Source organism: Nannospalax galili, unplaced genomic scaffold (assembly GCF_000622305.1).
Source record: "Nannospalax galili isolate Female #2095 unplaced genomic scaffold, S.galili_v1.0 scaffold3183, whole genome shotgun sequence".
Taxonomy (NCBI): domain Eukaryota; kingdom Metazoa; phylum Chordata; class Mammalia; order Rodentia; family Spalacidae; genus Nannospalax; species Nannospalax galili.
The window spans coordinates 339,007-362,893 of record NW_008349678.1 but is presented as its reverse complement, the minus strand read 5'-3'; the positions used below and the strand labels follow the sequence as shown (position 1 = coordinate 362,893).

Sequence of the window (23,887 nt, the reverse complement as noted above, 5' to 3'; positions counted from 1 at the left end):
CTTCTGTGAATCCAGAATCACTCTAATACTAAAACCAGGTAAAGACACAACCAAAAAAGAAAATTATAGACGCATATCCTTAATGAACATAGATGCAAAAATTCTCAACAAAATACTTGCGAACCACATACAGATGCACATTAAAAAGATCATTCACCGTGATCAAGTCAGCTTTATTCCAGAGATGCATGGATGGTTCAATATACATAAGTCAATAAATACCATAAATCATATAAAGGGACTCAAAGACAAAATCCACAATGTCATCTTAATAGATACAGAGAAGACCTTTGACGAAATTCAACATGCATTTATGTTAAAAGCCCTAGAAGGAGTTCAACTGGAGGGAACCTACCTCAATATAATTAAAGCTATAGACAACAAATCCACAGCCAACATCATTCTAAATGGAGAAAAACTGGAAGCATTCCCGTTACTGGGGATTCATTCTGGGTTCCAAAAATCATCCATTCAGATGTTAAAAAAGCAATCAATAGTTGCAGAATGTAAAAATTTGCCTCGATATCTTTATGTTTCTTTCTTTGAAGGGCTTTACTGAGACATAACTCATATTTCACACAACTCAGTCATTTAGTTTACAATCTAATGGTTCTTAGAATGCTCAGAGATGTGTAGCCATCATCATTATCAATTTTAGAACTGCTTATCATATTAAAACACCCCATAGCCATTCACTTCCCATTTCCCTTCCCAGCCCACCTATCATGCCCTCCATGCCAATCTTTCCTTTCCTCTGTATTTAACTATTCTGGATATATTTTTTTCCATATTGCTCCTATCTAATAGCAATTTTATTTCCTTTAACCAGTGGCCCATTCCTACCACCCAAGCCTCTACTAATCGCTATTCTATTCTTTACATGTATGAGTTCAACATTTTTTAGATTATACCTGTATGAGACCATGTAGCATTTGCCTTCCTGTATCTGGCTTCAAATGGGAATATTCAAATACACATTCATGAATACATAATTCAAGAAGAGCTGTTCTAACATATAAATTATGTAAAGCAATCTTGGTGCATAAATAATACCTAATGACTTACTTTTTCTATTGACTCCAAAGTTTCTGTATATTTTTCTTCTGTCTGCCTAATTTCTGCAAGGCAACAACTCCGTATATCATTTTCTAGAGATTTCTGCAGTCAGAACAGTAAAATAAGAACTGTTTAATCAAATTCATACATCAATCTATATAGTAGTAGAAACCGATCAAAATCATTGCTGAGTTCCTTAAAATTTCCATTATAATAAACATATAACCAAAAGACAAACTTAACTGCATTTGTGACATATTTTGCTATTTTATAAAATTTTGAACATTATAAATAAGAAAATTTTAAGTGATTAAAATAAGCTTTGAGAATAGATATTCTCCTTAAAGTATCTCTTTTATTAAAGTGCTAATGACTCTAGTAACACAATAGTCTATAAATTTCCTTAATACACAGATTTCACATGTGTTATTTTTTTAAATATTTAAGATAGCTGAGGGCTGGAGGTACAGCTCAATGACAGAGTGAGTACACAGCTATATACAGCTAGCAAGAGCAATTGCCTCCCATGCATGAGGCCAGAGATTCAATCCTTAGCACTATACAAAAAGATGTTTGGTAAGTAAAAAAAGTCTTCAAATATCGTTTTTCAAACATTAGCATCTTAGTATTAGTTGTTTCATTAAGTGCTCAAATTAGAAGGTCAAAGACTCTGGAATTGGATTCAGATACTGTTTTGGTTGTGATTAGCTTTATAATTGTGAACAAGTTACAAAATTTCTCTGTAACTCAGTTTTCTCTGCTAAATCCAAGGCGTTCTGAGTGAGAAAAGCTATGTGAAGTATTCTATACCTTGTCAGGAATTCTAACGCTAGCCCATAGCAACCACCCAGAGATGTGTACTGAGGGAAGACTGCCCTGGGGGAACCCTGAAGATCTGCTGGCACCAAAGCCAATAACTATTGCAGGGTGCAAATCTGCCACCTAGAACCCTCTTGGCAATGCTTCAGAGGAAGCGTGTCTCTCTCACATCAAGTTAAACATACAGTCATTATATTTCTTTAATACAGACCAAATGACTTGTTTCTACCTCACCGAAGCCAAGGCTCTCCCTGGTGTGGCACCTGCCAGCCTCCCTCAGCCCTTTATTAAAGGTCCAAGCACAAAGAACTGAGCCGACTCATCAAGTCCCTAAAGACCCTAAGTCACCACCCAACAGATGAAGAACTCTTTAGGATAAAAGAATATGCTAATAAATGCCTAAGTAACTGACTTTTTAAGATTTCAAATTATAGATGAGAAGGCAGTTCAAAGTAATTCTTCCTGAATGCTCAAGATATATTCATGGCACAGAAGGCTTTGAGTGTGCGTTGGTGAAGTCAGTGTCTGAGCAGTAATAGAAAGCTAGGAAGCTTATAATGAACCAAAAGGAGAAACTCACTCATAGCAAGAACACATAGGAAGAAATAGTCATTAACATATATTTTATCTTACATAAAATTTAAACCAAAACATATATACCTGCTTTATAAAAGACTTACTTTCATAACAGTATAATTTCATGATTCCTGAAATTACATCCTCTTACCACTCTGCCATTTCTGAGCTGACATGGCATTTACCTCAGATGTCGTTTCTTTACTAGTGAAAGGAAAGGATTAAACTAGAGTCCTATGGTCATCTCTAACAACAAAATGCCAAGCTTGCATCTCCAAATACAAAAAGATAAGTTTAAGCAAACAGAAGTTTAAAAATATCATCCGAACAGAAATTAAATAATTATATTTCTTCTAATCACTGTCCTAATAAACTATTCAGAGTTACTTAAAAAACAAGGGAAATTCCTACAGGTTGATGTGCTTCCTCTGCCTTCATTAAGTCCTCATAGACTTCTCCGCCTTCATCCTCTCCATAAACACAGTCATAGAGATCTTCTTCATCTTCCACATGGGTTTCACTAAAACAAAGAATACAACATAAAGGTCAAAGGTAGCATAGCTTGTCAATGTCAGAGCCATGATCTCAAAACTTGGCTGCTTCATGCTGAGTGAGTATTTTAACCACCTCATCACACTGCCCCCCGTTTCTGCTTTTTCAGGACCTCAGGCTCATGTATTAAGGAGAGACATATGGAGAGGGCAGAAGAGTTAAGGAATATCTGACATGTTAAAAATTTGGTCTCTCTTTTTTAATGTATATTTTTATTGAGTTTTGTATATTTTATACAATTGATCTTAGTCATATTTAGACTCGCTCCCCCTCTGTACCCCTCCCATAGTCCCCCCTACACACCAGATTTTAAGCATTCTAGCATAAAGGTTAAGGTCTATCTGGTCAAGCATTTGTACCTAGATGTCCCTCAGTACAAGTTCATCCACTGGCATCTAGTCAGCCTGTCTATAGTCACTCACTTAAGGAAGATCAACTTTCCCTCACCCAGCAGTATTCAGTTGCCAATAGTTCCTCAGCTAAGGTTAGGGCCTTCCGCCCATTTCCCCAGTTCTAATTCGGATTTTTGTTTTGTTGAGTCAGCATGGGTCTTGAGCATGCTGTCACCATTGTGTAAGTTCATATAAGCAAGTTCCCAGAGGCCTGAAAGCCTCTGTTTTGTTTTGTTCATGTACCAACCCTGGCTCTTAAAATTGGTCTCTTGGCAGCATCAATTACTGAGAGGCTATTATCAATATCTAAACCAGTTGTTTGCAAACCATCCTCCTTCAAGCCCACTCAGACAGTACCCTCAGATGGCTCTCCAACCACCAGATTCTGAGTTTATCTGTTTTAATTGTGTTTTGTTTTTAAAGGGGATGGGCAACATCCTTTAAACATTTAACATCTATTTGAAAACCACTGAAAACCTTATGCTAGTTTCGTGGAGATTAACCTCTGTTTTCGGGTCTTCAGAGAGCACTTGCACAGAGGCAGTGACTAAGCCCCTCCTGTGACTCTGGCATTTATTAATCACGGCATTCCCTCTCTTTCACGTTCTGCTACTCTTTGGTTTTCCATTCTAGTTCAAAACTTCTATAATGCCTCCTACTAACTGATAATCCAAAAGAATGATCTTAACGGATATAGAGATGTCTTTCAAAGCATTCATCTCTCTGTGAAAGAGATCCACCTCTTTAATATGGCTAGCCCTGAGCACCCTTCCTGGGCCCCAGCAGACTGAACGTTATAAACTGACAGGAGCAAAAGTCAAAACAGTGTAACTGTGTCACTCTGCAACTTGGAACATTTTTCAAAGCTGGTACAATCACAGGGTTGTTTATGTGTGTCATGAAGGATTATTTGGAGGTATTTGACAGGAATGAACTACCAAATACCAGAGAAAAAGAACATATATTAAAGGAGAGAACAGAAGTTTTGGAGAACTATGCTCTGAGGAAAACTCACTTCAGAGTTACTTGTCCTCCCACCTACCCACCCACCTAGCCATTCAACAGACATTTACTAGGGCTGACTGAATTCCAGGTTCTAAAATACTCGTGATATATAGACCAAAAACTCTCTCCCTAGGAAGCTGGCCCAATGACTAAAGTACTTGTTATGCAGGTGTGAAGATCTGAGTTTGAATTCCCAGAAGCCACATGAAGCTTAGTATTTCATGTCTGAAATCTCAGTGATCCTACAGCAAGGTAGGAAACAGAGACAGGAGAATTCCTGGAAGCTTGCAGACCAGCTAGCCTGATGTTTAAAGTCTCAAATAATGTAGAAGGCAAGGTTGTCCTCTGACTTCCACACACATGCTGTGGTACGTGTGTACTCACACTCATATATATGAATGTGTGCACACATACATGTATGCATACACAGCATACACATGCACATCATACACACAAAAAAAACCTCTCCCACTGACTTTTATGGAAAACAGATCATAAATACATAATTCTATATATGTAATAAGAGAAATGGTCACAAACTAAAGGAGCAGGGAAGTATAAAAATAAGTGAATAAAAAGTCAGGGAAGGTTTCAAAGAGGTATTGCATCTCAGTTAGATCTTGAATATCAGCCTATTCAATGGCTATCTGCAGAAAATATTGTGTTCTAAGAGGTATGACTGCAGAAAAAACAGATGCCATTCCTGTCCTCACAGAGCTTAAAGCCCAGCAGGGGTGACCTACACCTACATGAAATGAAAAGGCAGGCCAGTGCTCCAGACAAAAGACAGGAACATGCGAAAGGTAGTGTGATGAACTTGGTGGCCCCCCTCTTCTCCAGGCAATGTGGTGGACCACTGGATGGAAGACTTAAAACCAAACTGTAAAGAGCCATGCACTTGGTAAGCTCAACCTTTTCTGGGCTATTGAGGGATCAACAGGAGGCTGCCCACAGGAAGGAAGACAGGAGAAGGGAGAAGATATGTAGGGCAACCAGAAGTTAAGAGGTAAAACACTATGAGAGAGACTGAATGCTGTAACTAGGGGTTAAAGGCTGGTGAGGTCAGGAACAGGGAGAAATAGGTCTGTGTCACCAGACATGGTGACCATTTGGAATCAGGGACAGAGTGTGAGATGTCTTCCAGGTTTGACTCTGGAAACATGAGGAGTTGAGCATATTATCAATGTCACGATTTCTAGAGAAATGAACTTTGATGGACTCTGGCCAAAAAGCAATTAAGTTGGTTTGAGCATTTTGTCTAATACGTCAAAGGGCAGGGAAGTTTGATGTGATTATGATGAGCTGAGATGACCTAACTGCGGAAGGCACTGGTTCTGATGCAAGGGTGGCAAATCGTGTGAGCTCCATCCTCTGACTTCAATCTCAGGCCTCCTGCCTGACTCCTAACACCCCTGCCACCCACTCTCCGTCTTACTGCAAATCAGAACAAGAGAAGGGAAGGCTATAGAAAGTGAACAGGTATTTGTGACCATTAGTGGAGTTTAGTAACCATGCGTGGGGCTTTAAAAAGAACATTATCACAGCACTAGAAATAATATATGCTTCCTAATACTTTATAAGGTTATAAGACCAATAAACTCACAGTTACTTGATGAAGACTGCTGTTGATTTAAGGAGATAATGATTTCTTGAAAGTTAAAAAGAGGTAAGAAGCTATTCTCAAAAGGTTGTTTAAAATATAGGACTTAGCAGCCATTCCAAACACTGCCTACTCTTGCCGCCCATCCCTGCGGCTGGAGACAGGACTCTCCTGACATGCTTCTCTACTCGGTGCTCCCACAGGACCCAGTTAGGGCACACCTTGCTTCTAGAGCAGTGATTAAGTCTCTGCCCTGAGGTCTGAAACATCTGGGTTAAAATCCAAAGGCTACTACTCTGTGATACTATCTTCAACAAGTTAGTTTGCTTTACATATATGACTTTTTCATCTTTAAACCACTGCAGTATGGATCTAAGAACATGGTGGTATTCCACGGCACAGTGTACAGAACACATCAGTCCACAAATGAGCATTCAATACACTCTTACGATTGGCTGATTAGATAGCTCAGCCCTAATATGAAATTCCTGGCACACAGTAGATGCTTGATATGCAATTCCCGGCACACAGTAGATGCTTCATGCTGTTTTGGCTTTATTCACCTATTTATTTCCCAAGAATCCATTAGGTATCAGAGTCCGTTTGGAGCCCTTCTTCTTTTTTTCATGTATATGTGTATGTGGTATGCATGCATGTGTGTATGAGTGGTTGCATGTCTATGGATAAATGTGTATAGAGATACATGTGCATATGTATACACCTGCATACACAGGCCTGAAGTTGATGTCAAGAATCTTCCTCGATTGCCCTTCTACCTTATACATTGAGGCAGGGCCTCTCAGTCAAATCTAGGGCTAGTACATATGGCTAGTCTCACTAGCCAGCTTGCTCTGGGTGAACCTCTATGTCTACATTCCAAGGCTGGAATTACAGGCAAGCTGCCATGCTTACGCAGCATTTAAGAAGATTCTGAGAACCCAAACTCAGGTCTTCTTGCTTACAAAGCAAAAACTTTAAGCACTGACCCTAAACAGCCCATCACAGTTTGAAGTTCTAGCATGCACATGTGAATGAGGACACAGGCAGTAAGTGAAGCAAACCAATGTTGTCTGGGGGAGCAGTACACACTATAAAAACACAGCACAAGGTAAGGGTATGGTGATAATTTAATAGGGGATGGTCTCTCTATAAAGGGACACCCGAGAAAGTCAAGTGGTGGGAGCCAGTAATTCGGGAAGCTATAACACAGTGTAAAGGCCCTAAAGCAAGAGCAAGTTCAGTGTTTGTTGGGCAGATGAAAGAATGCATTTCCATGGATTCCGAGGATCACCTTTGGAGCATAATCCAGCTCTTATAATTCTTTGCAAACAAGCCTGATCTATATCATCAGGTCTTTGAGGAGAGGATCATGCTTTATATTTATTTGTAATCCGCACAAGTCACTCAATCAGCAGAAGATAATCAGCTGCAAGAACCTTCTGCCTCTCCTGACTGTTAATAATGAAGCCCAAAAGGATTCCTGTTTGGAATAGCACCATCTACTGACATATCTCTGAATAACTGCAGACAGTCTTTGCCCTTCCTTCAGCCTGTAAAAATCACACATTTTCTGTCCTACAACTCTGGTAGTAAACTCACTTCTTCTTAATTATTCCCGAGTTGTCTCATTCCAGTTTTATCAACCACTCTATTAAGCTTTTGAGAAACTTTCAAATTTTATTTCATTACAATATGTTTCTCTCTCTTCAGAGGGACACAAGAACTATAAGTCAGTTGGAAAATAATTCTTGTGAAACTTTGCGTCACCAGTTTAAGGTTAATTCTTATTATGTCTTAATCATCAAATTACTTTTACCCTTCAGGAGGTTATTAGAGTTAAGATCTATGCTAAATGCAAATATGGACGATGGCTCAATTTCGCTAACAATGTTCAACGTACTCTATTAAGTCAGGAAGGCCTTTGTAGATGTCTTCATCATTTACACTTTCTTCCGTTGGGAAGGGCCTAGGAAAGAGTAGAAAACACCGGTGAGCAACAACCACGATGCACATTTACCTCTTGTTAAACATGAAAGCTTGCTGCCAGTCAGACAAGATTCATTGCGTTTAATGATATCCAGGGTTTCCCCGAAAGGCCCTGCCCAGCAGCTGTGACTGGGGTTCCCCTAGGGATGCAGCAACACCTGCTACCCCAAACCATCTGTGGCATTATCCTAGGTCCCTGAAGACACTCCTGCAGTTGGAGACATGCTAATGTGCTTATCTGATCTCCCACCTGCCACATACCTGCAGGGTCACCCATGGGACCCACCACAGAGCCCAATTCAGGGAACAAGCAGCCTGGTTCATCCCCCTGTTGTCTACACCTCGCTCTTCAACTGAAAATCTGATCTGACAAAGAACTGGATAATTAATGATCTTTCCTGGCTCAGTTTACTAGTACTGATGAAGATTAGTAGAAGACAAACACATACCATATTGACCCTGTCATCTTTTTCTATTCAGATTTCAAGGTATTTAAGTTAGATTAAAAAATTTTTTCTGGACAAATGAACCAAGTGGACTTCAGAGAGAACAGGGTATTTTCTTTATCCCTTGTTTAAAATGAGCACAATTTAAATTTTCCCCACGCCTATCATTTGGCTTCCTTGTATGGTTCATCATCACACATACTTTTTGCTTATGACCAAAATAATGCCTTAAAAATGTGCTAGCAAAATTTCAGTAATTATAATATGAGGCCTAATGTTATACTCTTTCTGGAGTGTGTCACATGTCCATAAAAGAGGAGCCATCAAGATAATGTTTTAAACAACGACTAAATAGTTGCATTGAAGAGCAGACTTTCACGCTGATTTATGGATTAGACCTTAAGACATCAAAGGGACCTACATTTTTCAATAAATTAACATGACTAACAACAATAAAATTTGAAAGGAAGAAAGACTTCTGACAGATATCCTTTCATAAAAATGCATAAAAATTAGATCATGCTTATTTCAATATCATATATATAGATATATATTAAAGTATATACTGGCATAGAAAGCTATTCAAACTGACTGTTCTTGACATTTTTCCAGGTTCGAATCCCAGCATCCTCATGGCAGCTAACAACTGTCCGTAACTCCAGTTCCAGGGGATCCGACAGCCTCTTCTGTCCTCCAAGGGCATTGCACAACAAAGGTGCACCTACCTACATGCAGGCATAACACTCATACACATAAAAAAATAAAATAATTATAAAAAAAGAAAGCCGTTCATTGTTAAGGAACAAATTAGAAAGAATTGAAGAATTATCCAGCTGATAGGATATTTCCACAGAATGCTAATATCATGTCCCATTTCTGAGAAAGAGTCTTCAGTGTGTCCTCCCTGAGAACACTGTGATCTGCACCAAGGATCTGAGCTTCTAAGCCAGTGCTGAGCACTCCTGCCAGACATATTTGGCTCCTCTCCCTTAGAATATGAATATTAGCTGACACAGAAAAGTAAAACAAGAGGGGCAGAGGTAGAGGCTTAGAGAACCCCATCATGGGTTGAGACTAGAACAAAAAGCCTTGAAAATGTAAGTGCAAAATAAAACTCACTCCATTTCCATGTAGCCTGGTTATGTTGCTACTAAAACTGTTTTTCTTTTCTAATGTTGCTTATACTCATGTCTACTGAATTCTTCAAGTTAAGTAGGTAATACGTAATCCCTGAAACAGAAAAAGCCCAGACAACATAGACATCTCTACTTCCACGCTTATAGTCTTATACACCACTTCATGGAGAAGGTACATTTAATTAGTTCCAAGTTTTTAAATATTTTATTATTTTATGTGTATGAATGTATTGCCTGCATAAGTGCATAAATGCACCTGTGTCATGCAACGTCTACAGAGATCGGAAGAGGGTGTCAGATCCCCTGGAACTGGAGTTACATGTGGTTGTTAGCCACCATGTAGGTGCTGGGAGTCAAAACCAGGTCCTCTTCAAGAACAATCAGTGCTCTTAACTGCTAAGCCATCTCTCCAGCCCAATTCCAAGTTTTTAACATATTGCCAAATCTTCAGTGTGCATCCTTGTACAATTACCATTTTATTTTTTATATTTTATTATTTTTATTTTATGTATAAGTGTATTACATGCATGTATGTTAAGTGCACCCATGTTATGCAATGCCCGTGGAGATCAGAAGAGGGCATCAAATTCCCTGGAACTGGAGTTTGGATGGTTTCTAGCCACCATGTGGGTGCTGGAAAATGAACCCAGGTCCTCTCCAAGAGCAGCCAGTGCTCTTAACTGCTGAGCCATCTCTCCAGTACAGACATTTACCATTTTATAATTGTCTGATTATTTCTTAAACTCTTAAAACATTATGAATTGTTATGATCTATTCCACAAGAAATCAATACATTATATATTAAAAAGTTTCTCTATTTAAACATCTACATTTGTCTTAAGGAATTATACATACAGAAATTTGTGAGAAATTTCTAAAGAATCATACTGGTAACAGTCACCAGATAGTTAAGAACAATATTTAGACATTGTGTCTTACACAACTCTATGAATAATTTTTTTTTTTTTTTTTTGGTCTTTTTGAGACAGGGTCTCCCTGGAGCCCCAGCTGGCCTGGAACTCACTATGCAGACCAGGCTGGCCTTGAACTCATAGAGCTCATCCTGCCTCTGCCTCCCCCCATGCCCAAGTGCTGGGATTAAAGGTATGCACCACCAAGCACATGAGTGTATTGCCTGCATGTGTGTAAGTGCCCTTGTGTTATGCAATGCCTGAGGAGATCAGAAAAGGGTGTCAGATGCCCATGAACTGGAGTTAGGAAAGCTGTTAGCTGTCATGTGGGTCCAGGTCCTCTGCAAGAGCAGGCAGTAATTTTAACCACTAAGCTATCTATCTCGCCCCATGAATAATTCCTAACTGCTCAATAAATCTCAAAAGTGTACTTGGCATTTATATACCAGGCACTTTTCACCAACAGGACATGGTTCCTGGATGTACAATGCTTTGCAAACAGTGACCATTCAAGAAACAATCATTGCACTAACTCCATCAACCCCAAAGAAATGAATTACCTGATTCCTGTGGCCAACGCTATGGGTGTGCGAGAAAGTCGAGATAATGTTTCTATAACCTGAAAAAAGAGGAAAATGCAAAATAAACATGTATTCATAAGGCGTAAAGTTTTTCCCCAAAAGCAACATAGTGTCCCAATCCACTATTAACAGAGGCAGGCGAAATACAAATTTGTTGATGCTGAAAAGTATAAAATGGGAAGGTTCATGACAGGAAAAAGGTATTATTGAGAACAAAAGGTATTAATTTGAGAACATAATTCGGATTACCACCACATCTGAGTTGTAGTTTTTTTCCAATAAAACAGGAGTTAAATTCATTAACTGAAAACATCTGATGTCTGTACTGCAAAGCCTTAAAGACTGCATAAAGTGTGTTACCCAATAGACACACGAAGCAATTTAAATTAAAATTTAAAAACCAAAAACTTCATTTCCTCACTTGCTTTAGCCATGTTTTATGTGCTCATTAGTCACCATTTACGCTGCATTTTGGACTGCACAGATCCAATGGACTCATATGAACATTTGAAAATTGCCCTGCTCTGACTTTTTTCTAGCTCTCTGGCTAGAACTTGTAATGCTAGTTACTCTTGCCTTTACTTCTCCTTCACATCTCCTATTCACGATTCAAGGACTTTCTTTTCCCTTTAGAGATAAGAGTTATGCAATTTAGGAGTCTTTTAGAGAGACCCACTAAAGGGGTACTCCAATTGCCTCACCCTGTGTCCCTGTTCAGCATGGAAGAAGCCTGAGCTGTCTGTGACCCTATTCCCTATTGGCAATTTGGGTAACCTCTTCAGAGGATGGCGTGATAAGGAAGTAGGAATTGGGTAGGCAGTTAGGGTAGAAAGACCCCAAAGAAAAGTAGCCAGTTTCTTGGCTAAAAGTCAAAATGTCCTTGGGCCTCTTAGAAACATACTCTGTTCCAAAGGCCAAAAAGGTTGAAAGTATTTGGGAGCTTGTATCTAATCCTAAAAAGATTTAAGGGTTACTTCTTCAGAGGGGGGTAATGTCAGAGTAGCCAAAAGGCCCAAAAAATTAATTATTCAAAGAAGAAGAAAGGGTACATGAAGTTATCAGAAAAAAAAGTGATGGGGAGATATGGGAGGGGTTAGAGGGGAGGGAGTGGGCATGGATTTGATCAAAACACCTTATATGCATGTATGAAATATTTCTATCATCATAGGAAGCATTGCTGACTAGCAGGGTGGTTGAGGGTTTCAGCTCTTGAGTCTGGCCACAGGGATTCAAACCCTGACTTCCCCATTCATTAGCCAGGTAGCTTTAAGCAAATCACCTAACATCACTAGTTTTAGTTTCTTCCTCTAGATAATGCCTCTGGTGATAATTAATAATCATTAAACTATTATGGTAGCAACTCTTTAAAATTGTCACCTTTAAAGAAATTGCTTTATTATGAATCTATCCAAGACAAATTTTCCTAAATTTCTCCCACTTGTGTATTTCAAGGATTCCTTATGAAGATCTTCAGTACCTAAGCCCAAATGTGCTCTGCTAACAGCCTTAGTATCCACACCTTGCAATTCTACCCGTTTCTCAGCCATTTTTACCTCGTCATCTTTTTCAAAGGCTTAGTAAGGAAGTCGGGGACCTGGAATGTATTTTTCTCATTAAATCAGTTTTTATGAAGGCAGGTGTAACTTGTTCAAATTCCCAGCATTAAGCAAAACAAAACTTAAGGAAATTCTATTATAGGACCCATTTAGAGTGAGAGATGAATGAGAGGAAAACAAAGTCTGTCTGGACTAAGGGAATATGACAACCTTCTAATTCCTCAGAAACAGAAAGCCTAGGTCTCCAGCCCTCAGGAGAAGCCTCTTAGGAGAACAAACCCCCTGGCGGGTCTCAATCTTACTTGCTACAGGAAGTAGTATATAGCTGTGGTTAGAGACTTCTGGCTCTGGAGGAGGAATATCTGGAGGTCTGAATCACTGTTGACTTTAGCTAAAGCCACCTTTGCTAGCCTCTATATAATATAATCACAGCTAACTGCCTCATGAAGTTACAGTACAAATAAAATCAGAGTGCTCCTCAAATGCTTTACTCAATAAATGTGAGTTTTTATTATGTACAATAAAATTACTGTACAGAAATAAAATTGAAATTACAAAGTAACTATGGACAATGTACTATGTTCTAGAAAATTATGGAGATAATAGATTTTATGTGCTCTCACCACAGGAAATGAAAAGTTGAGGTGATGCATGTCAATTAATTCTATTTAAGCATCCCACGGTGCACACATTTCAAAACAACATGCCATATATGACATAGATACAATTTTTGTTAACTTAAAAATAAATTTTAAAAATGTATTAAAATTTCATTCACACAAAAAAGAAGGGAACAGAATGCTTTAGGATGGTTCCTAAGAGTTACATGGATCAAGAGACCTCGAGACCTGAGGGGCTAAGTGACTGGACCCCAATGCTAACCCTAGTCTTCTTCTGATCCCCTAGGGGAAAAAAGAAAAAGCATAATCTGAAGTCTCTGTGCAACTTCTTCTTGGTTAAAAATCCAATATTAAAATAAGACAAGGTCGCTCAAATGAAATGCTATCAATTAATTCCCAGTAATGAAGCAAAGGTATTCATTTATCTTCAGTGAGTTAGTAAAGTAGTCAACAACAAAACTGTCAAAATAAAAATAACCACTTGGTAAAATAACAAAACCATGCATTACTAAGTGAAAAGTCTAGCTTTCAGGAAGTTCTGGAATAATCTAATCTATGAAGTAGTATTTAGACCTTGAATAAGCTAATCTTGACTCTAGTGCACACCCTATCCTGGTGAAAATGCCACAAAACCATAGCACAAACTGCCTCTGATTTCTGTTTTCCGCTGTGGTCTCCTCAGCACCACTGCAAGAAAAACATCAGAAGCAATAGTACACTTATTTTAATGTGTCTTTTAATGGCTATGTATTTTGTTCTTAGGATATATTTTCTATAATAATTATGGGTTTACAAAGTAGCTTGTCCTCTGCCCTTTATCCACTAACAACCAGAACAACTACAATCTTTTCCCTACCCCTGTGACCCCCAGGAGGCTGAGCAAAACTACTTGATGTGTCATGTGAATATTCACCGCCAGAGGGAGCCAGACGATAGTGAATTACTCTAGCCCTACTGACGCTAAGTACAAACCCTTGAAAAAATTAAGTTGAAAGCAACTCCTGAGATGTAACAGAGGCTATTTGTTAATAGTAAACAGTAGGAAAATAAAAACACAAATGGAAGGATGAGGAGGATGGAATTATGGTGAGTAGGAGGTTACAGTGAACCTCTGTAAGAACACCCCTGAGTTGTGTAGCTAACCTATTGTACATCAGTCTAATATTAACTCTTAAGTTTAGCCAAAACAAACACAGAATGTTTAGTTAATGTGGTGTTTTTAGAACAACGTGTATTCTATAAAGGCAGATTGTTTTGAGATTTGGGACAGGCAAGTATACAAATGAATAAGAGTCTCAAATCCTCTGTGTAGAGTCTCTAACCTGTCATTTAAAGCATCCAGTGAAGATGATCTGTGAAAGAACGCATACCCAAGAAGACGAAAAAGCCTGTATCCCATGAAAGTTTTAATTTCTAAATTGTTACTTCAAAGTAATAAGAAATTATGGACATTAAATCCCAGAAAAGAAGGTGAATTAGTAAGAATGTTTGTGACCATGACCAACACTAACTCTGTATCATGGTCTTTCTTTATCAATATCCACTATTTCCATGGGCAAGAAAAGGGGCATTTGTAAGAAAAGATCATTCTGGGCAGCATGTTAGACCTACTGCCTCACAAGGATGGGAGGAGAGAGCAAGGCTCCTCATCCTGCTTTAGAAGTGGAGATTACATCACATATGCAATAGGAATCACTGACAAAGTTTGGGAAAGGAGAAAACAGGATTAAACTGCATTGGTGAAGGACAGGCTGAGGTAGGAGGTCATGGGAGCAACAGCAGCCAGGAGACCACCAGGACTTTTCTCAATGGTCCAAGAGTGCACTAGGATAGAGAGCAAGGCTCCTCATCCTGCTTTAGAAGTGGAGATTACATCACATATGCAATAGGAATCACTGACAAAGTTTGGGAAAGGAGAAAACAGGATTAAACTGCATTGGTGAAGGACAGGCTGAGGTAGGAGGTCATGGGAGCAACAGTAGCCAGGAGACCGCCAGGACTTTTCTCAATGGTCCAAGAGTGCACTAGGACAGCCACAGAGAGATTGGTAAGAAGTGAGATGCGAGACTCCCTTAGGAGCCATGGCTGAGCACCTTGGGGGCTGTGGGAAGAACTTGTGAGGACCTGGGCAAGCCAGCAGTGGTGGTTCCAACATATCTACCCAGAAAGCCTTTGGGACAGCCCTGGGCAGCACTTCTCATATACATCCAGAGCTCAGTGAGACTGTCTGCTCCTCCAAGGGGCCTCTTCTGATTCTTTCTCACACCAAGCCTGGGTCCCATGTATCCCTTTTGGCCTTAAGCTGTATTTCTGCTCTAGTACCTATGGTTTTATTTAAAAATTTAAAACTTTTTCAAGGAATTCATAATTATTTTTTCAAACTAAAATACTCCTATATGAAAGTTGTCACTTTCCCACTACTCTGAGCTTTATCTAGAAGAGGTCAAGGTAAGAATCTTGTGTGACTCTTGCAAAGTTTTTTTTCCATTTCTTTAGTATTATTCTTTTAATAAATGAGTTCCTAGCCTGTCATTCCACCACTTGGAAAGATGAGGCAGGGGGGACTGTTATAAATTCAAGGCAAGCTTGGGCTACATAGTGAGTTCTAGGCAGGCCTGAACTATAGAACATAATCTGTCTCAAGAAAATGAGTGCCTATTAAACCGATTTATAAAAATCTAAGATTTTCCTAAAACATGCAGAGGCATACTTTTGTCACTAACAATAGAGCACATCCATGCCATTATGCATCATCTATTTTAATTCTATGTGACACTTCAGTGTACATAAATAATCTAAAGCTTTGGTTGTTTTCCTGTCAATGAGCTGTTTCAACATTTTTGTGCAAAACCAGCAGTTAGCATCCTTACCAAATATCTTTTCAATTATATCCAGGTGCTGCTACAGGAAATATGGGAAATGGGGTGACTAAGAGAAAAGGAATGAGGGGTACTCTTAGAATGTTTCCAGGAATTTAGGTGCTCTGGGAGAGCATGTAAGAATGCAACAGAGCATCCTAGGGATGGTTAGTCACTCTTCTGCTTTCCAACAATACCTTCAGGGCAGGGAAATCAAATGGCTTCTTCTTTGTTTTATTCCCCTAACAGCTGCTTAAGACAAAATATCTGCTGCTCAAATCAATGAACAAGTGCTGTTTGCCTTGCAAAAGCTATTGTGAAGATTCTGGATAATCTGCATCAAAATGTGTAAAGGGTTTGGCCTGGCCAAAGTGGGGAAATGAATGAGTAATTGAAGAAGAACCCATAACGAAAATTAAATATTAAGTATGGGAATGAGTTGCCTATCTCTCAACTGTAGCGCCAACAAACATTCTTGAGCCCCCTGTCAAACTTTTTTTCTAGTCACAACTTTTACCGGATTTAAGCTCTATTTTACCATTCTATTTTACTATATAAAGTAAAATGTGATATTGTATACTGACAAAGCTTTCATTTTTTCCCTTTTTAATCAAATTTTTGTTAATTTTATATAATACATTTTAATTTTACTTAGATCCCCTCCCCTATCTGCACCCCCTTACTTCTCCCTCACAGTTTCTTTTCCCTTTTTAATCAAATTTTTGTTAATTTTATATAATACATTTTAATTGTACTTAGATCCCCTCCCCTATCTGCACCCCTTTACTTCTCCCCATGACAGTAATGTGTGTGTGTGTGTGTGTGTGTGTGTGTGTACATCATATATATTTGGGGGCACCAATTTCTCTGAGAAATTGGTGTCCCCAAATGTCCTTCAGTGTGGATCCATCCAGCAACCATTGGCTTCAAATGTTCCTCGGGTAGGATCAGGGTTTCTTACTTACTTCCCAATGTCTATGCTGGGATTCTGTCTGGCTTGAGCTTTGTGTGTGTATGTGTATGTGTGTGTGTGTATGTGTGTGTATGTGTGTGTGTATGTGTGTGTGTATGTGTGTGTGTGTATGTGTGTGTGTGTGTGTGTGTGTATTAAGGCCTGTAGAGTCTAATTTGTATCCCCAAATGTCCTTCGGTGTGGGGTGTGGATCCATCCCCTGGAGCCTAGTTGACCTACCAAGAGTCTCGCCCCTGACTCTCCCCTTCCCAGCAGTCATCAGTTCCCAACAGTTCTTCAGGTGTCCACTTCTCAGCTATGCTGGGATTTGGTCTGGCGTGAGCTTACTTGGGACTTGTGCATACTGTCATCATTGCTGTGCGTTCATGTAGTAACTTCCCAGCTGTCTGGAACACTCTGTTTCCTTGTGGCAAAAGCTTTGACTTTTAACAATTCTCTTCAAGAGACTTCTGACAACTTCCCTCTCTTTGCTTAACCTAGCACATTCATGCTGGTTTTGTAACTTGCAGCTGAAGCGAGCCAGTTATGGAGAAGCAGTCCAGTAAGGTAGCTCCAGGTAGAGTTCTGAGTTAAGAAAGCCACAGGCATGGACAATGACTGGAGGTACTTACAGGACCCAACATGCATATCAGCCCAAAAGATGTTAATTAATGGGAATGTACCCTCCTGAGCTTTTGTTCTAAAGTTGCTCCCTCTTAGCCCACTCCCTGACCCAGTGGGAAGGCTCTTGAAAAAATAAGTACTTGATCAAGGAGCTGGGTTTTGTAGGAGTCCACGGAGTAGTGAGTTTTACAGAGAGGTGAAATGTGCAGGGGCAAGTGGGCTGCTAGTTTGAGCCCCAAGTGCAAAGCAATCTTAGTGGTTCCAGGGCTCCAGGGCAGTGAGCACCACAGCAGGAAACCAGAATCAAGCAGAAGAGGCTGGAGATGCAGGTGCCCCATCAAGGTTCCTGCAGGCTCAGAGCAAATGCCCCATGGAACAGAGACAAACCCCAGGTCTAAAAGACTAACTGGGTGGGGGGCAGCTCAGGGTGTTGGGCTGGGGAATTCATACAGAAGAATGGGCCTGGAGACCAGTCAGCTGCAATCCAGAGGTAGCCCAGGGACTTTGTAGTATCCAGAAACCCCTAACACCATATTCCTGACAATGAGGCCCAATTCTAAACCGAACCAAATGGTGAGTTTCAGATTACCAATATGCTTTACTTTCTGTCTCCTAGGAAATCAAAAGAACTCATTATCTTAATTGTCTTTGCAATTCCAATTTCACATAGTAAATTACCCCGTTAGGATACATTGTACTGCAGTGTCATTTGCAGCCACACATCTCAGAGAGTTCCCAGAACACCTGCTATAGCTTTGTTGTTTTCAACAGCAGGGTACTCCTGGAAAATGCCCCTGCACCTCCTACAGGGGCAAACAAGGAAATACTGCCCCAGGAGAGCACAGGAGAGCACTCTTCTGATCAAGATTATAAACGATGGGAAGTGAGTTCCCACTGTTTGCAAGACTAGTGTCTGTGTATAGTTCTAGCGGATCAAAATTACACCTTGTGCTGACCTCAGTGGTGATCATAAATACAAAATTATTTTTCTTTTTTGAATTTTCATAATTGGAACTACAGAGAATGATAACCTCCTTTAAGAAAGTTATATGCAAGGCTTTTTATACAGACTGTGTACTAAGACTTTCTGGGTTCAAATCCCACCTCCACTTCGGATAAATTAACATGGAATGTTCTATAATGTATTTCCCTTTATTTGTGAAATTTCAATAAAAACATTGCTATCACACAAACCTGTTAAGAAGGAGAAAGGAAGCACTCTAGATGTACAGCATATTTAAATGTACCCTGTACTCCATGGCTAGATTCTTATTGAATTACAATTACTTTCTTGTTACCACATTATCATAGATAAAGTAAGATTTTTATCTTTTCAAAGCACTTCAGAAAACTAGATGTAAGAACCATCTCACAGAAGAGGTGACAAGACCCCACAGGGGTGGGCTCGGAGGACCATTGGTATCCATCATCCACCATCTCCATCACCCATACTGTACTGCAAATGAACATAAACTCTATATAATCAGAATGTGCTAGTTATTTAATTATAATTTTATAATTTCGAGATGTGGTCGTTTGTTTTCCTTTGCTGTGACAAAAAAAAAAATCTGGGATAATCAATTTCTGTGGAAGAAAAGCTTACTTTGCTTTGGCTCATTATTCCAGAGGGCTCGGCCCATGGTCATTGGCCCCACTGCTTTGGGGCCTGTGAAAAGCAGTGCATCATGACAGCAAGCATATGACAGGGAAAGACTATGCACTTTGTGGTAACCATGAATCAGAGAGAAAAAGGAAGGGACTAGAGTCCCAACATCCCTCAGTGACCTAACAGTCTCCCATCAAGCCCTACCTTCTAGAGGTTTCAGGATCTCCCAGTAATATCACAGACTGGAGACAAAGTCTTCAATATATTGGCCTCTGGAGGACATTTAAGAGCCAAACTACAATATAAGTCATTTGGCTGAATCCCAACTTCCAACCATATATGCTCACCCACCAACTCTATCCTATATGTTAAATTCTAGAGCTATCATATTCTGTTCAATGGTTCTTTTAAGTTGCATTACCTAGAGCTGGAGAGATGGCTCAGTGGTTAAGAGCACTGGCTACTCTTGCAGAGGACTTGGGCTCGATTTCCAGCACCTACACGGTAGCTAACAATGGTCTGTAACTCCACTTCCAGGGGAATCTGGTGCCCTCTTCTGACCTCCATGGGTTCTACATGACCCTGGTGCACTTATGTACATGCAGGCAATACACTCATATACATACAATAAAAAGAATAATAAATAAAATACTTTAAATTGCATTTCCCCGTGAGAAGATAATGAAAGCTCCCAATCATTCCTTCCAGGTTTACACACACACACACACACACACACACACACACACACACACACATATACACAGACACACGCACACACACACAGACAGACAGACAGACAGACAGACACACACACACACACACACACACAATTCCTGGTCCCTATCTCACAAATACCAGGGACTTCCTGTATTTTATAGATTCTCATTCACTATCCCCGTCGTATCTAAGGGGGAATGAAGATAATGAAGAAACTTAACTAGCTTGCCTGAAGTCAAAGAACAGGCAGTAGCAACACTGATATCAGAACCTGGTCTCTTTGGTCCAGGCTATCACTCTTTCTCCGTCAACACCCTTTCTATTAATTACTTGCATTAGTAAACATTTATTGAATCCTCAATATGTGCTACATACAAAAGATACATTCCAAATTCTAAGGGTACAAAATGAAGGCGTCATGCTTTCTACTCTCAAGAAGCCCAGGGTCTATCAGGAAAGACCATACAGGTGGAGGGCAAAGTGGGATCATGGCTGAGTATTACAACGTACATTGTAACCCAAAAGAGAGTGATGCCAGCTGTTCTCTTTAAGGCTAGAGGAAACCAGAAAGGTTTAAAAAGCTCTTGAGAAGAGGGGACACCGGGCTGCATTTTGAAGGGCAGGGATTTTGCAGACTTGGTCTGCCATTAACAGAGGCTTGATTGCAGATTTGGGACTAAGAGTTTCTCAGTTCAAATTCCACCTTTGCCTCTGACTGGCTAAATTAACATGGAATGTTGTCTGGCCTGTCCATTCCATCATTAAAGCACAGTCCAGAGGGGTCACTTCCATATTTGAACAGATTCACCTCAGTCTCAGAAAAGCTTTCTATAGCTGTCATTTCCTGAACAATGTCTTTCTAAATTGGTCCTCAGTAGACTTGGCTTTCAGGTTCTGAGAGAAATAAGGTCAATAAGCAAATGCTTTCTAAACCAAGTGTCCTGCACTTGTCTCAGAAGACACTTCTACACTGCTGTGGTTCTACCTCTGCCTTGCTGGCATCAGCCCTCTGCCAAAAGGTACATCTTTCCTCAAAAGCTGCTTCTTCTCCCAGCGACCCCATAGCCCATAGTCCCCAACACACTCCTGTGGCCACACACTGGGGGGAGGGGGGACTTTCTTGAGTTCTATCCCACATCTAAACCCTATCAATCTGTCCTTTGAAATCCACTCAGATCCAGTGCCACCTCTACCCTTGTGCTTATGCCTTGGTCCAGGATCCCTATGTCTTGCTTCATGTCAGTGTGTCTCTAGGCTTCCAATTTCACTCTTCTGGAGTTCATATTCTATTTGGCTACCATGAAGGTTGATTACAGTTCTACAGAATCTGATCATACCACCAATACCACCACTCCCATCTGAAACTTCTTACATGTACTCCTCATACAAAGAGCTCCAACTGCTTAGTGACATACTCAAGGGTCTCCATGATTCCTTCATTCTGGGTGTTTTCCAGTCCACTCTGCCTTTCCTCCAACACCTGCCAAGTTCAGCCAGACCCAACCACATTACCTGCTGTGCTCCAAGTAGATCCCAGACCTGTAGAATATGGAGGAATAGAGCATTCTCACCATCACCACTTACAGAGGGTTACTCAAAATTAAACATTTCCAGGGCTGGAGAGATGGCTCTGTGGTTAAGAGCACTTGCAGAGGACCTGGCTTCAGTTCCCAGCACCCACATGATGGCTAACAACCATCCATAACTCCAGTTCCAGAGGCTCTGATGCCCTTTTCTGGTCTCCATGAGTATTGCACAACATGGGTACACTTACATGCATGCAGGCAAAACACCCATACACATAAATAACAATAAATTTCAAAAAGTTTCATTAAATGTTTCCTACCAAAGGGTGGGTAGAACAAAGAAATCTGAGGACAATGTAGCTAATTTTCTCATATCAACTGAAAGACTGTGAGAAACCTTTCTTACACAGTGTTCTAACCATCATTCTGATCCAAATGTCTGAGAGTATGCTGAATGAAGTTGAGAACTGATAAGAACTTCGACTGTCTGTTCACAACTATAAAAGAAACCATTCAGAGAACACAAGAATGTGTGGCAGCTGTAACGCATTCAACACTGAGAACAGGAATTACGCTGCACACCCTGGGAGGAGCACTGTTTCCTCTAGCCTCCACCGCAGTGGGGCTCCAGCAGAGCTGTGGTGGCTACTGCAGGCGGTGTCACCACCAGCTCCCTCAGCCATGCCACTGGTGACTCTCATGCTCACTTTAGATGGGCATGCCCTATGTGCTCCTGCCAAGCCACATGTGTGATCTGCTGACATAAACTGGGAAAGTTCTGTGCGATTTTTTAAGGAACTCGGAAATTTAATAAATATTCAAAACTGTCCACAAATCAAACGTGGGACAAAGTCAACACACTCTCCAAACTCTGCTCACTTTCAAAGTCATACATCTGGCTGAGAAGGTCACTGCTTCCTGGGGGCAGTCCTGTGACTATGGCCACCATAAAGGATGAAATGCAGAGTAATGGAAAGGAAAAGCAATGCCAGAATGACAGGGTCTCACAGTGCAGATGAACGGGATGCACTGATCAGCGGCCTGGAAATGCGCATCTTGTCCTGGTCTAGGGACACCTCACTGAGAGTAAAGAATAACGACTGCAAACCACCTAGAAGTGGTAACTGCCCACAGACAAGAATACAATGACAGCCTTTAAAACTCCCTGACCTAGGGGGCTGGAGAGATGGCTCAGTGGTTAAGAGCACTGGCTGCTCTTGCAGAAGACCCAGGTTCAATTCCCAGCACCCACATGGCAGCTAACAACCATCCATAACTCCAGTTCCAGGGAATCTGATGCTCTCTTCTGACCATGGGCATTGCACACACAGATGCACATACATACATGCAGATAAAACACTCATACACAAAATAAAAATAAATTCAAAAAATAAAAATAATAAAAAGCCAAGTTAAGAATATAAGTTCATTTTTCTATGTGTTTGAGCAATTAAAACACTGGTTAAATTGTTATGTAGTTCCATACCAAAGTTCCTCTTTAGCAGTATAAATATTTATGCATATTTAAAATTAACTTCACCTCAAAAGAATTATGGTGGTGAACAGTTGAGTTAGACTACACCTTATGAGCACATGAGTATACCCATGCAATGCCAGGCTCTGGTCCCGGCATTTTACAGATACTAGTAAATACTCAAAGAAAACTTTGTGAACAAGATAATATTAAGCTCTAGAAACAGCTACATGGGGAAAAGAGAAGATGTGGACCCACTGCCACAGAGGCAGTGAGCAAAAAAGGCAACATGTACAACAAATGATCCAACCCAGAGTGTGAAACTGATCCTAAAAATCAGGATAGCCATGATTGGCACTAGAAAGACTGAAGAGCCAGGTAAGGTTATGGAGTTCAAAAACAGTGTGCCTGCCTGCTCACCCAACAATTTTATATCTGCCCTAATTTCTCATATTGGAAATACTACACCTTAAATTAGAGAGTACATGCACCATGAAAACAAGGGGTCTGTCAGCCTCTTTCACACCAGTACCCAGAGCAACTGAAATGTCTTATGACAAGTACATGCCCAACAGCTATTCAACAAGGGGTTCACTAAGTGGTATGCAAATGGGAACAAATAATTAAAAGTGAGAACCCAGAGTTCAGGGGTGTTTAAAGAGAGTTTAAGGGGCAAGTTAGAAGCAGACAGTTTTTAATGTCAGAGTAAGGAGACTAGACATTGTTATTTTATTATGGGGCGCCAACAAAGGTTTCTGAGCCAGGGAATGAATAGTCTAAAAGTGGTCTCTTAAGATCATAATCTGGTGACAGCAGGGGCCGGTTTAGACAGTGAAGCCAGAACCTAAGAGCCTGCTTGGACAAAGACTCATCCTGAACTGATCCGGGTCGGTA

The 23,887-nt window shown here is 40.3% G+C and overlaps 1 protein-coding gene across 1 annotated transcript in view; it reads right to left on the bottom strand.

Moving 5' to 3' along the window:
* The window catches only part of LOC103745151 (guanine nucleotide exchange factor VAV3), a 278,692-nt gene that overhangs the window by 92,065 nt on the left and 162,740 nt on the right, over positions 1-23,887 (bottom strand). The window contains exons 3-6 of the mRNA XM_008847051.2: positions 11,040-11,098; positions 7,901-7,966; positions 2,863-2,971; positions 1,066-1,158 (exon numbers count right to left, since the gene is read on the bottom strand). Of these exons, the coding sequence (XP_008845273.2) occupies positions 1,066-1,158; positions 2,863-2,971; positions 7,901-7,966; positions 11,040-11,098 (327 nt within the window). The remainder of the gene's footprint in view (positions 1-1,065; positions 1,159-2,862; positions 2,972-7,900; positions 7,967-11,039; positions 11,099-23,887) is intronic.